The following is a 17063-nucleotide window of genomic DNA, read 5'->3' on the forward strand; positions in this document are numbered from 1 at the left end:
GAACAAGTTTCAGAAAATGCAGAAACACACAGGATTACAGTTTACCTCCATCGCCCCTCTTCCGTGCCCTCACGGTCACAGAGCCCATGGAACCGCTAAGCCAGCTAGCCTGTCAACACAGGGTCCCTTCAGCTCCCATGTCGACCTGGTTGACATGTTAGGACATTTCTTCAAACTCAGGGCGTCTTTGAGGCCTAGTACCTGTGTACAGCCAGTCAAATGCTCATTATTTGAGGGCATCTCGGCAGATAAGCATGAGTTCACACTCATGTTATAACGAGCACAGGTAACTGCTTTCCTTAACCCAATTCTTTGCTAGTTTATGTAAAGATTTTGGAAGTGAATGAAACCATAGTTCTTGATTAATATATGGTACCAGTTCACTAATTAGCATAAGCATATAACTGTTACATATTCTAAATTATTTCTATTTTGCCTAAAAGTGGTCATATTTAGATATCAGGTAATTTTTAAAAAATTTCCCAGACCAATGTGGATGTGGGGAGGGATTCACCAACCAAAATGGACTCTATTTTGTTGAGCAGCTACGCAAAATCTGGAAAAGATGTTTAAAGATAAAAACATAAAAAGATGTGTTTAAAGATAAAGACAGTATTTTTGTTTTACCTTCCCTAATTTTTCTCCCTTTAAAAAAAATTTTTTTTTAAAGGCCTTTTAGATGTGGGGTGGGTTAAGTTAGATCAACATTGTTGGAAGGCTCTGAAATCTTCATGAATATGATAAAGGCATTAGCTGAATCAACACCTCTGGAAGTGGACAGTTATCTAACAGAAACAGAGGTCCAAAGTAATCATTAACTCTCAACCGTGAGTCAGCAAAATCAAACTTCTAGTTCAGAAATAATAACAGTTTAATGGACAAACAAAACCTCACAGTAAGTAAAATATTGAAACATTGTTCTTTTTTCATTCAACAGCATAAAGAGTTTTTTGTTGTCATACGTTTAAAGCTTTTACAACCAAATCAACTTACTAGCAACTAAAAAAAGAAAAAAAAGACTATCACAATACACAGAGATACAAGTTTAAAACATCAGACATTATACAAATAAGCAAAATGCATAGTACCCATGTCCAGAGCTTTCTAGAAATGTTATCATATAATTCACCAGTTTATTTGTTACATCTCTAATATCAAAGTTAACATCATTTTTGTTCAGACAAAATGAACATTTCTTTAAAAAACCTTATAAATATATAAACCCAAACCACAAAACATTTCCTAACCGTGTATTTACTCTAAGTACAAAGGGACTTTTGGAAATTGCATTCACACTGCTATCTAAAGTAGATTTTATGAAACCATCAGTGTATTTAGATATGTCTTGAGGCTTAAATTCATTGGACCACATCCCACATATACTTTTCTGTCATACTTACCTTGGGCATATACATATTCTCAAAGTTAATAGTTATATAATTAAAATCAAACTACTATTCTAGAAATAAGTGTCAATTTTTCCTGAATAGGGAGATTGGAACTGATCCACTGTAACTATATCACGCAACAAATGTTTCTTCACAAACAAGCTGAAGTTTTCTCAGTAAAGCCCCTTTCTAAGAGTTATAAATATTTTAATGTTAATCATCAGTACTGGGTTTTAGAGACTAATAAGCCTTTCGTTCTCTAGTTTCTGTGGACATTCTATTCCCTCAAACCTAAAAGATGCTAAACAATTTCCTCTCGTAAATATATACATTCAACTTCCCCTACATCATGAAAAGTTCATTAGCTGAAGTCACAAAGCTTATATTTTTATTTAAAATATATTGTGTAAGAACTTGAATCCATTCTAAAATGGATTCTGCCACCTTCATTTTACTTCCTTGAAGGGTCTTTTCAAGCAGGGCATCAGCTTTCAGTGTTTCTTGCCCATCCTCTTGCCTGGCCTACTGCAACACAAACCTAAATGATTACATTTTGGTTAATTCAGTGGAGTACAGCAAAATATCAAGATTCTCAGCATGTCAAAGTGTGAACCAACACATCTCATTCATTGTTTCTGGGTTTCCACTGTCACAATTTAACCCCAAATTGTTATAGGATTACATCAAGTAAGTCCACAGCAGAATTTAAAATACAGTGGGAAGAAACTGAAATCCTTACAATCTTAAAGCAACTAATTTAAATGAAACCTCATTCAGGATAAGAGGTGGGACTAATTGAACAATGTGGTTTTTTTTTGTTGTTTTTTTAAAATGTGAACTAAAATGTTTTAAGTAAAGATGCAAATGAAGATTTCCAGGAACAATGACTGCTCCACAAGAATTTCAGAGAAGACAGAGGAGGAAAATAAATATGCGGAAAGGGTGTGTCTCCAGGACAAGTGGCAATACTGTCCTCAAGTTTACTTTGATGCAAATGGCTTAATGTTTTAAATTCTCTTTAGTATTGAGGCAAAACATATTTAATTAAAAGCGCACAAGGGAATGAGGCCGAATTTTCTCTTGACAAGGGAGAAAGTGCAAAGGGAACAAGCACCTCAACTGGAGTAGCAGCCCACAGAGAGCAGCGTTAACTTACAAGAGAAAACAGCTAAAGAGGATTCAGGGGCACTCCAACAACAGAGCTGGGCAGGGAGTGCATGCTTTTCAAATGGATCTGTCTTGGAACAGCTCTCCTCTCGTGTTCACCCTCCATCATAGGTTATCTATCGATCATGATGACGAGAAGAGGTTATCAGTTCATTCATGACCTTCCACAAAGACATCTGCTGCAGCCTAAGGGCTCCTCTCCTACGGTGTCTGTCTAGTAGGGCTGAGTGAAGTCCTTCCCTTTCTCTGAGAAGACTCACACAAAAAGCTCCATGAAGGGTCAGCTTATACATTTTTGCTTCTTTGCAAACACCAAAATGGAAATGAACATTTATACTTCCAGCATACAGGAAAACCAACTGTGTCAACATGTGATGGAAAATGGACCACAGACATATGGCCAATGGCTTAATGTCATGGGTGCTAATCATAGAGAATATAAAAGAAAATAGATGATAAATTACCTAACTTGAAACATGGCAATGTGTGTCAAATTTCTTAGTTTGCATATTGATTAAGAAGGTGCCATACAGTCTAGAAATTCATGACATACACATTGGCAAAAACCATACACCATCAGAATAACAAGGCTCGAAGGGACGAGGCTAACAAAGATGACCCCGAGGGTGACCTTCTTAGAGACCAGCAGGTAGATCCCTAAGGGTAAGGAGCTGAAGTAGAGCAAACCTAGCAACCAAACCAACACCCGGATGGATGTCTGAAACAGCAGGGAGGTACAGTTCCACACAGTCCAGTTGTGTGACACAGTGGTAACAGAGTCGAAACTTGTAGGCCTATAAAATTCAACCACAGGAGTGGAGCTCAGAGATGGTGAGCTCTCTCTCTGCACCTCCATGATGGTTATAACCAGACAGTTGGAGGAAGTGTGGGAAGGACTGACAAGAGAGGCCAGCCTCTTGGGGGTCAACAGCAGCTCTGTGGGGTTTTCTGGCAGGTACTTCTTGCCTTTGCCTCCACAAGTCAAGTTCACGAGGATGTTGTTGTCATCAGGCAGGCTACTAACTTCATCATCTGGCAGGCATGTCTCAAATCTGCAGAAAGGACAGACGATGACACCTTGAGGGGAGTCCCCAAAGTCTATGATCTTACAGAGGCATTTGGCACAAACCCTGTGACAACACTCCAGCACTTTGGGTTTCCTCTGTCTCAGATTGTATCGATTATAGCAGATCTTACACTCAAGCTCGTCGGAGACCTGGGACTCTGCGGCATCTTCTGGTGGTTGACTAGCCATCTTGAAGTATATGTACAATCTTTGGCCAGATGAGTCTTGTTGAAGAATGACTTCAATTAAGGTGTTCCTCAGAACATCACATCAACCAAATCAGGCAGGGATGTGAAAGGCAGGAAAAGCAGTGACAGAAACGAGAAATCTTCCAGGCATTTTCAGCTTCTACATGTAACTCTGTCTCAAACACGTATTTGAAAAGGTCACACCGGGGATCTGCAAAGGGAAAAAGAGATTCTCATATAGTAAAGAGTTCTACTGAAAAATGCTTTATGGAATTTTCTGAACTTCAGTGATCAGAAGATATAAACTTAAAGGGTTAAATCCCCTTCATCTTTTCACATATTTCTGCCCCCAGGACAGAAAAGTGTTATCTCTATGCTTAGCTTTTTCAGCCCACAAATATGATAGTAAAGAAGGAATTAAGAGTCATAAAATACACTCTAAAGCACTGTGAGTATAGCTAGAGATAGTGATTTTCTCTCTGAAACGTATAACAAATTCTGGCCTCTCTGAAGATAGAATAGGACACGTATCAGAAATAGATACATTTGTCATCAAATTCAATTCAATATAGACTGATTCTAGTGTAAATACCAGTTGTTTAAGTACTCTCAATAGTGCTTAGGAACACACACAAGAAGTGAAATTTTAAGGATAAATGCTTAAAATGTGTTTTCAGAAAGTACTTTTATAGATGACGGCATATTTAAATACAGTAGACTGTTTTCACCTTCCCAGAGTAAAGAAATCTGTTACAAATGCCTTTACCATTTGATTATTCAATTTCAAACTTTTTGTTTCAATACTGGTCCTAAAAACCATAGTTGTACATATACATTCACTCAAGAAAGAATGAAGCCTATGACCCCTGACACAGCAGTATAAATAAGTTGAGTCTAATTTTCAAGAAAGAGTACACACCACAACACAGGCACAGTTATACAGTATCTGCAAACATGAAAAATCATGCATGCATGGCTCAAGAAGCACTTGAGGTTCACCTGTCTGCCTACTTTATTTCATGTAAACTCTCTTTCTATAATGAACAGAAAGTATATTATCAACTGTGCTAATGTCAGCCTTTAGTTGCTATTACTGGCTTTAGACAAATGATTGAAGGTTGATTTCACATGCACAGTTAGTTCTCAAATATTATACTAATAGAAGGGAGACATAATATGGGAAATGTCCAAATAAATTTTATTTTGCTTTAATAGATGTGATTTTGGTAGTAGATTTGTCTTAAATTGTGTTTTGCTTGAAAAAATATCAAAATGTATTTGAATTTCCAAGAACACCACCAAATAATAATAGCAGAAGGCTGCCATAACAGTCTCAAGAAATAAAGTGCAACTGTGGTAGAATTTAAAATTTTCTATGGCTCATACTGCCTTAACAGAGAAGAGGTGATGAGTGGGTAAACTAGGACAATTCCTGAAATTGTGAATAACTGGTAATGAATATATATTACCTTCTCTTTTATTCATGACTTTAACTAAATTTTTAATTGAGCATAAAATACAAGAACATATAATATAACAGACATGAGTGGCAAGATATTCTTGGTGGGAAAAAGAAGTCAATCAATAAATAGAATCTGACAGCAGTCCAAAATGTAGGTAGAATTTTTTTTTAAATAAAGTTTACTATATATAAATGCATGTATTTTGAAATTGCCACCATAAGCCAATTACTTATGTACCCACTCTTGAACACAAAAATGATATACAGACACAAGGATCAACTCTTGTCCCATTTCCTTCTGTGTGCCCTAAATATTTTCTTCATTTCTGATCCTGTTGAGAACACATGTGCCCACTTCATTACAAAACGTGACTTTATCTTGACCACATTTCTACAACACTGGCTTTTTATTCTCCTGTGGGATGAACATTTTCAGGATGATAGTCAAGAACAAGAAGGTGTTCTATCACTATCGCCACATCCAGTCCTAGCTGCCTTCACAGAATGGTCCCTAGGCCTGGGCAGGTCATTGGTATTCTACTTACTGGATGGCCCCCACTCATTCAGTCCTCCTGTTAGCTGCACAGACAAAGGCCCATCCAAACTGGACATGTTACATTCTCTTCGCAGCTGCCTTCCCACTCAGTCTCATGTCTAAATCACGGGCCTACTGAAGTGGATGGTAATAGATTTTGCAGCAGTGATAGCCTCTATTGCCTTCAAAAGGACCAATGATGTGTGTGAAGTATGAAAAAGAAAAAAAGTATGTAAACATATACATAATGATATCAGGAAAAGAGAAAAATAGTCATTTAAAAGCACAGAAAGCCAGAGCATACATATAGAACATCAACAAAAGGGTTTTGTGTAATAAAATTAGACACCTATCTTACATCACTCAACTTATAAAAATTAACTTGAAGTGAATTAAAGACTTAAATGTAAGACTCCTAAAAGAAAACACAGGAAGAAGTTCCTTGACATGGGCAACAGCAGACCCTCCATATCACCCTGCCCAGGCTCTGTAGCTTCAGTTTCACTGGAGAGGACACTCCAGCGTCATCACAAGATGTCGATTCAACACGGGAGGAGACAGATACCGTGTCACTCCCGAGTCGGACTGCACAACCATTCTCGGCGGTGCAGATAGACTCTTAAGAAGCTACACCATCGTCTCTCGAGACGGACGGCTGCCAACAACAAGTTCCTTGACATGGGTCTTGGCAATGATTTTTTGGATATGACACTGAAAACACAAGCAACAAAACCAAAAATAAAAAGTGGGACTCCGTCAAAGTAAAAAGCTTCTGCACAGCAAAGAAATAATCAGCAAAAAAAAAAGATAACTTATGGGATGGGAAAAATATTTGCAAATCATGTATCTGGGTTAATATTCAAACTATATAAAGAACTCATACAACACAATAGCACAAATAATAATAATAATAATTCAATATTTAAATGGGCCAAGGACCTGAATAGACATTTCTCCAAAGAATATACTCATATATGAATGGTCAACGTACACAAAAAGGTACTAAACATCACTAATCATAAAATGCAAATCAAAACCACTGTGAGATATCACCTCCTAACTGTTAGAGAGCCATGATTAAAAAGATGAGCGATAACATGCTGGAGAGGACGTAGAGAAAAGGGAACTGTTGTGCACTGTTGGTGGGAAAGCAAATTGGTGCAGCCACAGTATGGAGGTTTCTCAAAAAATTAAAAATATGACTACCATATGATCCAGCAATTCCACCTCTGGGAATATATCCAAAGGAAATGAATACACAATATCAAAGAGATATATGTACCCCAAGGTTCATAGCAGCATTATTTGCAATAGTTAAGACATTGAAACAACCTAAGTATTCATCAATAAGTAAGTAATAGATAAAAATATGATATACCTACCTACATACATACACACAATGGAATATTATGCAACCATAAAAAGGAATTCCTGTCATTTTTGGCAACATGGATGGACTTTTAAGGCATTATGCTAAAATGAAATAAGTCAGGCACAAATTTGATCTCATATGTAGAATCTAAAAAAGTCACATAGGAAAAGAGATCTAAAGATTAGATTTCTGGGGAGTGGGGAGATGGGGAATTGAATGAAGGTGGTCAAAAAGTGCAAACTTCCAGTTATAAGATAAGTAAATACCAGGGACGTAATGTACAACATGATGACTACAGCTGACACTGCTGTATAGTATATTTGGAAATTGTTAAGACAGTAAATCCTATAAGTTCTTATCACAAGGAAAAACATTTGTTCCATGTATGAATGATCCATGGACATGAACAACAATGTAAGAATTAACTGCGAGAGCCAGGGGCGGGATGGACAGAGGGCAAAGGGGGGAAAACTGGGACAACTGTAATAGAATAACAAAAAAAAAAAAAAAAAAAGACATGTAGGTATATGTTGAAAAAAAAAGGAAAACATATGTTCCTTTCTTGTATCTATATGAGGTGATCGATGTTAACCAAACTTATTGTGATCGTTTCACAATGTATATAATTACTCTGTACACCTTAAATTTACACAGTGCTGTATGTCAATTACATCTCAATAAATCTGGGAAAAATAAAAACTTTAAAAAGGCTTATATGTATGTGAGAACACATTATATTGTCAGCTGCTCACATTAATACTTTCTGTACCAACGTTCCAACCATTAATTAGAAGAGTAGTAGGAATGTTTTATGTTGAGCTTGCCACAATTTCTAGTTTATAATTCAGTGAACATAAATTATTTGTTTAGATGTATTGAGCTATTACTTGAAATAAAGCTTTCCTTTTTCACAGAAATCTGTTATCAGACCTTTTGAATATGTTAAGATAGTGTTATATAATCATAATGTTTGTATTTACAAAAATTCCTATTGAGGGATTCTTGGTAACACACAAATAAAATGCCAAATGTTCAAATATATAATTAAAAAGATACCTACTTTAATTCTAGGGCCAATTCTATCAAACCCATGCCATCAGCCTGAAATACTTCAAGTGCTGCGTCTGAGTGGCATGGCTGGGCAGGGCGCCGATGGCCCTGCGCTCTGGTGGCACCGCTGGAAACAAAGCCAGCAAAAGTGCTCATTCCTGGAACCGCATGAAACAGCCTGGTGACTGTCCCTCTTGGGAAGCTGGGTTACCAACTGCCCGAGTTCTCAGTAAATACTTCATCTGTCTCATTATGACTCTAAGGTCCCTCTATGAACTCAAATAATAACCTAAAATCTGTAACTTCATAGGGTTTCGATCCGTTGGAGCTGTTATTTGGTCCTCCAGCCTGTTCTCACCCTACCTTCACTCCATAACTGTGGACAACGATGATGTTGGGTGGAAGAAGCTGGACCCTAAAGAGCACCTACTGTATGATTCCATTTCTAGAAAGCTCACAAAACAGGCAAAACTAAGCTCTAGTAGGCATGCAAATTTAAATTAAGCAGCAACCAGGAAAGAATTAGCATGAAAGTCAGGGCAGCAGATGCCTGTGAGGGGCTTGTATGTTGGGTGTTGGGAAAGCGCCTGAGCCAGACTGCAGAGGGGCTAACAGGTTCTGTGTCTTGACCTGGGTGGGACATATGAATGTTCACTCTGCACTTCACCTGCAGGCAGTATATTTTTCTGTACTAGTGTTATCATTCACAGTAACAAGTTTGGAAAGAGTTTGTGGCTAAATACTTTAGCTATTTTGATAGCCCTGATCATTCTGCCAACAGATATTTTAATCAACTTGTTATATTTTTTTCTCTATGATCTGTAAGTCTCTTAGTTTTTTCACAAAACCAAAATGTTAGTCATTTATTTATCATCTAAATATCCAAGCATTATTATAAATCAATATTAAAACAGATGAAATCTTTACAATAAGCAAGTCTGGAGCATTCCTTGATAAAAATAACTGCTAAAAGTATGTCTCCCCAGGTACAGGGGAAGGAATCCAACATACTGAAACTGCCTTTGAAATAAATATGTGTAATTATGCAAGGTGATAAATGCATTATCTAATCTTCTGGTGGTAATAATTTTGCAAAATGTATGTATCAAATCATCATGTTACCTTAAACTTACATGTCAATTATATCCCAATAATACTGGAAAGAGAAATACAAAAGGTCTTCTTTAACTAGAACAATATATCACATTCAAATATATGAAGCTAGTATTGTTTATTAATCACTTAAGTCTTTAACTCTATCATAAATCATCTGGGGTAAGAATATACACACGGATAACTACCTATCATAATTCTTATAAATCAACATAAACTATTGCACAAATGACCATTTTGACTGCCCTAAATGTATAGTACTTACTAGTTGACTCAAATCCACTTCCTCCAGAACTGAATTCCTTTTATGTTGAAGATGGAAACTTGGCTTGCACAGCGCCTCCAGTGGACATCTGTTGTTTTGTCTACCTAGGATCTCTTTTCTCCATTAGACCACACTGCTCCCTTCCCAAATGCCACTGCTTTTTTTTATCCTCACCCGAGGACATGCTTATTGATTTCAGAGAGAGGGGAAGGAAGGAAGGGGAGAGAAAGAAACATTGATCTGTTGCCTCTTGCACATGCCCTGACCAGGAACGGAATCCGCAATCTATGTATGTGCCCTGACTAGGAATTGAACCTGCGATCTTTCAGTGTACTGGACAACACTCAATCAACTGAGCCACACGGGCCAGGGTGCCACTGCTTCTTTGGGGAAAGTCCCTACTCACTCAAATTACAGGACTGTGGTTGGGTTGCATGCACTAAGTGCTACACTGTTAACTCTCTTCTCTCCCAGGGTGTGCATTTGTGATCCAGGCATGGCTAATTGTAATACTCCATTATCCTCCTGCTCACAGGCAGCAGTCTGGGTGGATGCCCATGTGGCTCAAACCAGGCCTGTCAAAGCTAACAAGGAACTATTACATCATCCAGAGGGAATATAAGAAAGAATAAAACCAAAAATAAAAAGAGAAGTAAAAGCAGGAGGCAGAGATACAGAAAGTGACAGGAGACAGACACCTAATGAGAGATGAACTGGGTTTCTGGATCTAATTACATGTGAAGGCTCCTGTGAGCTAATAAACCTCCTTTTATGCTATGCTAGTTTTTTGGTTGGATTTCTGCTACTTAACAATACAAACAGCCATGATACAATTACCATTTGGAGAATTTACTGTGTTTTTAGATCAAGGTTCTTACTTAGTAGTACTACAGAAATTATAAATAATTGAATAAAACAACCCAGAGCCAATGGGAATTCTTTACTTTTAAAATTTCATTTGCACATGTGTGGGTGCACATGAATGTACCCACACATATACACACAAATTTATATACATAAATATACAAAAGTGGTCATACATATTGTATGTTCTTTTTTACTTTGGTTAATTTCTCCTCCTCACTTTCCTCCACCCTTATCATCTTGAATGCCACACCCTTTCCCCAGGAACCCATGTTAACGACCTGGTATGTTTTCTTCCATATACATTTCCGTGCCCATATATTTATCCATGTACACATAATTGTAAGGACACACATAAGCACACTTTTTTCCATTGTTCTTTTCTAAATACTATATCATACCCAGTTTCCTGCATCTTCTTTTTCCCATTCAATAATGGTTCATAAAAATCTTTCAATTCAACTGATAGAGCCCTAAATTCCTTTCTACCTTACTGCATATTTCACCGTTTGCATGTGAAGGCTATATTGTAATATAGCCAACCATTCCTCTCTAGATAAACATTTGTTTATCTCCACTTTTCCCTCTGTACATTACTGCAGAACACAACCTTGTCATACATATCCTTACATACGGGTGCTTTTATTTCTTTAGGAGAACAAGGACTGGAATTCCTGGGTCAATCAAATATTACTTCTAACATATGTTGCTAGATTGCTTTCCAATAGACTCTAACACATACTGCAACCAGTAATAGTACTATTTCCCCCTAAGAGGAACAGATATATATCATCATTTGAGTCTGAATGTCTTATTTGTTGGCTTTCTGCATTTGCTCTTCTCTGAACTACATCTTCATATTTTTTGCTTATCCTTTCCAGTCAATTTGTGAATGCTCTTTGTCATTATAGATATTAAACTCTGTCCTCTGAACTGCAAACACGTCCCCCAAAATTTACTATTTATTGGCTTTGCTTAATATCCTTTGAAATACAAAATATTTTACTTTTTTTAGTCATATGTTTAGCTTCTGAGTCTCTTAGTTAATACTGCTCTTAAAATTATATATGTAGTTATTTTCTTATAAAATTTATCTTGCTTTATTTTTAACTTTATTTTTATACATGGTATAAAATATGATTCTAATTTTATTTTCTTCTAGACTAACAGCGATCTTCGTCAATCCTGTTATATTGTATAATCCATATTTTTTATTAAAATATAATCTTTGTCATATATTAAAATCTTATGCATTCTGAGGTCTGTTTCAGGTTTTCTGTTGTATTCCAATGATTGGTTTAGCCATCTGCCTTGACCATTAATAATCTGAATAGCATGGCTTTAAGTAGTCTTTTTTATTAATTCATTTAACTATTTATTAAGTATCTATCTACTACATTCCAGACAGTTACAGGTGCTGAGAAAGGAACAGTGAGCAAAATTCCTTTCCTCATGGAGTCTACATCCCAGTGGTTTTTTGGGGGGGTGGGGGGAGGGCAGTGGAGAAATTCATTTCTCAGCTATTAGTGGCACTTAACCTTCTGTTATAAATTTTCAGATCATTTTATCAAATTGAAAAAAAAAGATGGGACTGGAATTGCAATGGCATCAAGTGTTTTCTTCAATATTAAGACCTCCAATCCAAAAACATAGTATGTCTCATTTGTTCAAATCTTGCTTTATGTTCAATAAAACATTCATTTTCTCCATGTTTTATGCCTTTTAAATTTATTCTTCAGTATTTTTAAGTTTTTTCAGTATAACTTTTCTTGCTTTTCATTTGTAAGGGCTTATGGCTATTACAGGGTGGGAGGGTGATTTTGTTTATTTATTTTTGAACCCAGCCCCTTACCAAATTCTCTTACTCATTTTAATAGGTGTTACTGGGAGTCTCTTGAATTTGCAAGGTATACAATCATATAATTAGGAAAAGAGATACAGTTTGCTTGTCTTCTCCAATGTTTATTCCAGTTATTTCATTTTCCTTATATTACTGAATTCACTAGAAACTCTGAAACAATGTTAAATAATAATTCTCTCGAGAATATAAGCTCCACAGGTCACAACGTTTTGTCTTCTTCATTTCCCAGAACATAGAACAATACCCTGGACCAATATAAGTGCTGAAGACATATTTGTTAAATTAATAAGTGCATAATGATAGCAAGGCTGTTTGGCTCCTGGTCTTAATTGTAATTTTATTGTGTTGTGCTGTTTGGGATGATACTCATTTGGGATTTTGGTAAATGGCCTATTATATTAAAAGTAGTTTCTTTCCATTAATTTTGTTCTTTTTTTTTTTTAATTGGTTATGCTATTACAATTGTCCCAATTTTCCCCCTTTCATTTGTTCTTAGAGTATACGTTTTTATTAGTAGTGCCTATACATTTTATTAAATGCTTTTTCAGCATCTATTGCTGTGATAATATAATTTTCTATCTTTACTTTGAAGGATTACACTGATAGGTTTTCACTCTTGTATTCTAGGAATAAACCCTAACTGGTCATCATTGTGTCTTCAAATACACTGATGGGTTCTATCCACTGATATCTTATTTTAAATGTTTGCCTCTATACTCAATATTAAATTTGTCTCCACACTGTTTTGTACTCGACTGGGTTTTGTAGTTAAATGTGTGCTGATTTTACAAATGAATTAGGAGCTTTTCATAATCTCCTGGAACGGTTTAAGTAATGATGCAATAATTTGTTTTTTAAATGTTGGATAAAACTCGGCTATCACTCCTTTTTTTGTTTATTGTTCCCATTTTATTTATTTATTTACTTACTTACTCATAGTATATTTTAATACGTTGTTACAGTAGTCCCAATTTCTTTTCCCTTTGCTCCCCTCCATTCAGTACCCCTCTTCCCTCCAGCAATCCCAACCCCCATAGTTCATGTCCATGGGTTGTGCATATAAGTTCTTTAGCTTCACCCTTTCCTATGTTATTCTTAACTTCTCCTTGTCTATTTTTTAAAACCTGCACCATTTCTCCCCCTTCCTCCTCCCAGCTGATAACCTTCCATATGATCCCCATTCCTATGATTCTGTTCCTATTCTGGTTTGTGTAGTTTTTCTTTTTTAATTTTTTTATTCTTTTTTTGATAGTTCAGAGTTTGTTGTCATTTTAATATTCATAGTTTTGACCCTCTTTTTCTTAAATGAGTCCCTTTAACATTTCATGCAATAATGGCTTGGTGATGATGAACTCCTTTAGCTTTACCTTGTCTGGGAAGCACTTTATCTGCCCTTCCATTCTAAATGATAGCTTTGCTGGATAGAATAACCTTGGTTATAGGTCCTTGCTTTTTATCATTTTAAATACTTCTTGCCAGTCCCTTCTTGCCTGCAAAGTTTCTTTTGAGAAATCAACTGATAGTCTATAGAAACACCTTTGTAGGTAACTCTCTTCTTTTCTCTTGCTGCTTTTAAGATTCTCTCTTTATCTTTAACTTTTTGCATTTTAATTAGAATGTGTCTTGGTGTGGTCCTCTTTGGGTCTAGTTGGTTGGGATTCACTGTGCTTCCTAGACTTGTATGTCTATTTCCTTCACCAAATTAGGGGAGTTTTCCTTCATTATTTTTTCATATAAGTTTTCAATTTCTTGCTCTTCCTCCTCTCCTTCTGGCACTCCTATGATTCAAATGTTGGCATGTTTAAAGTTGTTCCAGAGATTTCTAAGTCCTTCTTCATTTTTTTCAACTCTTGCTTCCTCATTCTGCACTGATTGACTGTTTTTTTCTTCCTTATGTTCCAAATCATTGATTTGGACCCTGGTTTCCTTCCCTTCACCATTGGTTTTTTGTGGGTTTTCCTTCATTTCACTTAGCATAGCCTTCACTTCTTCCCTTATGCATTTGGCATACTTCAGCATATCTATCAAGTCTGTGAGCATATTTACCACCAGTGTTTTTAACTCTGCATCTGTTAGGCTGGCTATCTCCTCGTTGCTTAGTTCTACCACTGGAACCTTGATCCATTCCCTCTTTTGGGCCACATTTCTCTCTCTCCTTATATTGACAGGCTCCTGCGTTTGCCTCTGTGTCTTAGGTAGAACTGTAGCACCTGTCTCGGTGGGTGATTTCTTCTTTATATCTTTGTTGAACTTCCCTGCAGCGTTATTTTCTGGAACTTCTGGTTGTCTTCAGTTCTGAGGTAGTTGTATTCCTTCTTAGTTGTGGAGGGAGACACACTGAGTCTGTCTAGGTCTCCATCTTCGCTGGAAGTCCCTATAATTCCTTTTTAAACAGTAGATCTTTCATCATTTCTCCAATCTATTCAAATTTTCAACTTCTTCCTCAGTCAAGTTGGACATTTATATTTGGCAAGGAAATAATACATGTCTTCTGTCCTTCAAGTTCTTTACCATAAATTTGAAAGCAGTTAACTTTGCTGTCTTCTTTGAATCACTCCTACATCTCTGATTATGTCCTTTTTCTTATTTCTGGTCTTGTAAGTTTTGTGGGGTTTTTTTATTTTTTTTGGTTCTTTTGTTTTTGAATTTTCTAATCAGACACCTAAATCTTATTCTGTTTTATTGTTTCAAAGAACCAGCTATTATATCTATAATTTTTTGTTTCATTAACTTTAGCTTTTGTCTTTATTCTCTCTTTCTAATGTATTTTAGCTTGTTTTGTCAGTTTTTTCTCATTTCATAATAAGTACACTTTGTCTTTATTCTTAAATAATGAAAAGACTGAAAGGCTGCAAAATTTCTACTAACTACAGCTTTAACTCTACCCCATAGCTTCTGGAATAAATTGTGTTCCTGTTGTTCATTTCTAGATGCTTTGTCAATTGACTTTTGCTTCTGCTTTTGATACAAAAGCTGTAAAGAGCATTTTAAAATTTCAAAATAATAAAGTTTCTCTTTTATTAGTTATTTATTTTTAATATTACTGGATTCTGATCAGAGAAAAAAATCTGTAAAAAAACTCTTTTCCCTTAAATTTCTTAAAGTCTTCTTTGTGTTCCAATATATGATCAAGTTTTGTAAAAAATCCATAAAAGAATGTAAGGTTATAACATAATGGTAAATTTCTTTTCCTCCAACAAGGAAATGGCAGCTTGGCTACTGTGTGATTTTCAGGCTGCCGGCTGTCTCCATGATATTCAGAAGTTACTCCACTGTCTCTATCTTCCTATGCCACAGATGAGAAATCTACTGCTAGTCTAATATTTCTTAATGGTAGGTAGTTTGTTCTCTCTGCCTGGAAGCTTCTAAGATTTTGCTTTTTGTTGTTAAGAGTTTAAGAGTTTTTCTCATGTGTACAGAGATGCCTTTTTCATAAGGCTTGCCCGGAACTTGGTGAGCCATTTGAATTTATAGACCCAAGTCTTAATTTTTAAGCTCAGAAAATTTTTATGTTAATTTAATTATTGCTTTTCCTCCATCTGTTCCCTTTTCTCCTCTGGCTCTTCTGTTATTCACATGTTATATTTCCTAGATCTATTTTCTCTTATGGACTCCATCCCTTTATTATTGTTCTATGCTTTCAGCTTCTCCCACTTGATTGACAAAGCTACCAATTCAAGTCTCAAGAATGTTCACCACCTCCTGCAATTAATTTACTGAAATATTTGACTGGAAAATCATGCATGTCATGTCTAGGAAGTCTTTCTGTGCTGCATTTAAATCCCTTTATGTGCTCTTACTATTTTTTGTCAGGTTGTCATCTGTCTCCAGCTGCCACTCTATCGGTTCTATCTGTTCTCATGGACTATTTTCTCTTTGGCTGTAGAGCCATTATATCTCTTTGTTATATTACTGGGGTTCAGTCTGAGTATTGGAGGACCCATGTGACTGCAGTTCTATGAGTGGTGGGAGCACAACAGTCTCTACTTCTGTGATCTAACAGTACGGCAGCAGGCAGGTGCCAGGGCCCTGCCAAAGCACGAGGAGGGAAGGCTTTCTGCTCCAAAGTCTCCTCACACTCTCCACTCTCCAAGACAGGGAGGACTCAGTCCAAGTGTTCATATTCTCACTGGGCCCCCAGTGGACATCTATTGATGGCTATCGTTCCTACCTAGAAGACTTTCTTACGTACTTTGAAGCTGCCTAACCTTACAGTTCTTGGAATTTTAGTTTGTGTTAGAATATTCTTCTGTACATAAACTTTTATCATTTCTATTATAATAATGTGTTAACTAAGAGTTTCTCTAAGGTGCTCAAAATTTTTAGGAACCCTTCTGGTCAAGATGGAGGCATAAGTAAACATGGCTCACCTCCTTGCACAACCACAGCAAAAATCACAACTATAAAACAACTATCACCCAGAATCATCAGAAAATTGAGCTATGTAAGTCCAACAACCAAGAAAATAAAGATATCATATTCATCCAGATGGGTAGGAGGGGCGAGGACACGGAGATACAGAGATGCAGAGACACAGAACAGGTGGTCCCTGACCCTCATGTGGTTGATAAAAATTGGGAGAAACACCCCGTGAGGGATCCCAGTCCCACACCAGACCACCAAGCCCAGGGTTCCAGTATCAAGAAGATAAGTCCCCATAAATTCTAGCTGTGAAAACCAGTGGGGGTTGAGATGGCAGAAGAAACTGCACGATTCCCAGGCATCTCCTCTT

The 17063-nt window shown here is 36.5% G+C and overlaps 1 protein-coding gene across 1 annotated transcript; it reads right to left on the reverse strand.

The window, feature by feature from the left end:
* Positions 1-882: 882 nt before the first annotated feature.
* RNF182 (ring finger protein 182) lies at positions 883-3864 on the reverse strand. Its single transcript, XM_090271756.1, has one exon. The coding sequence runs from the start codon at positions 3808-3810 to the stop codon at positions 3070-3072; it is 741 nt and encodes a 246-aa protein (XP_090127882.1). The 5' UTR covers positions 3811-3864; the 3' UTR covers positions 883-3069.
* Between the last annotated feature and the right edge of the window lie 13199 nt (positions 3865-17063).

This window comes from Furipterus horrens, unplaced genomic scaffold, assembly GCF_987537825.1.
Source record: "Furipterus horrens unplaced genomic scaffold, mFurHor1.1.pri manual_scaffold_3, whole genome shotgun sequence".
NCBI classification, from domain to species: Eukaryota; Metazoa; Chordata; class Mammalia; order Chiroptera; family Furipteridae; genus Furipterus; species Furipterus horrens.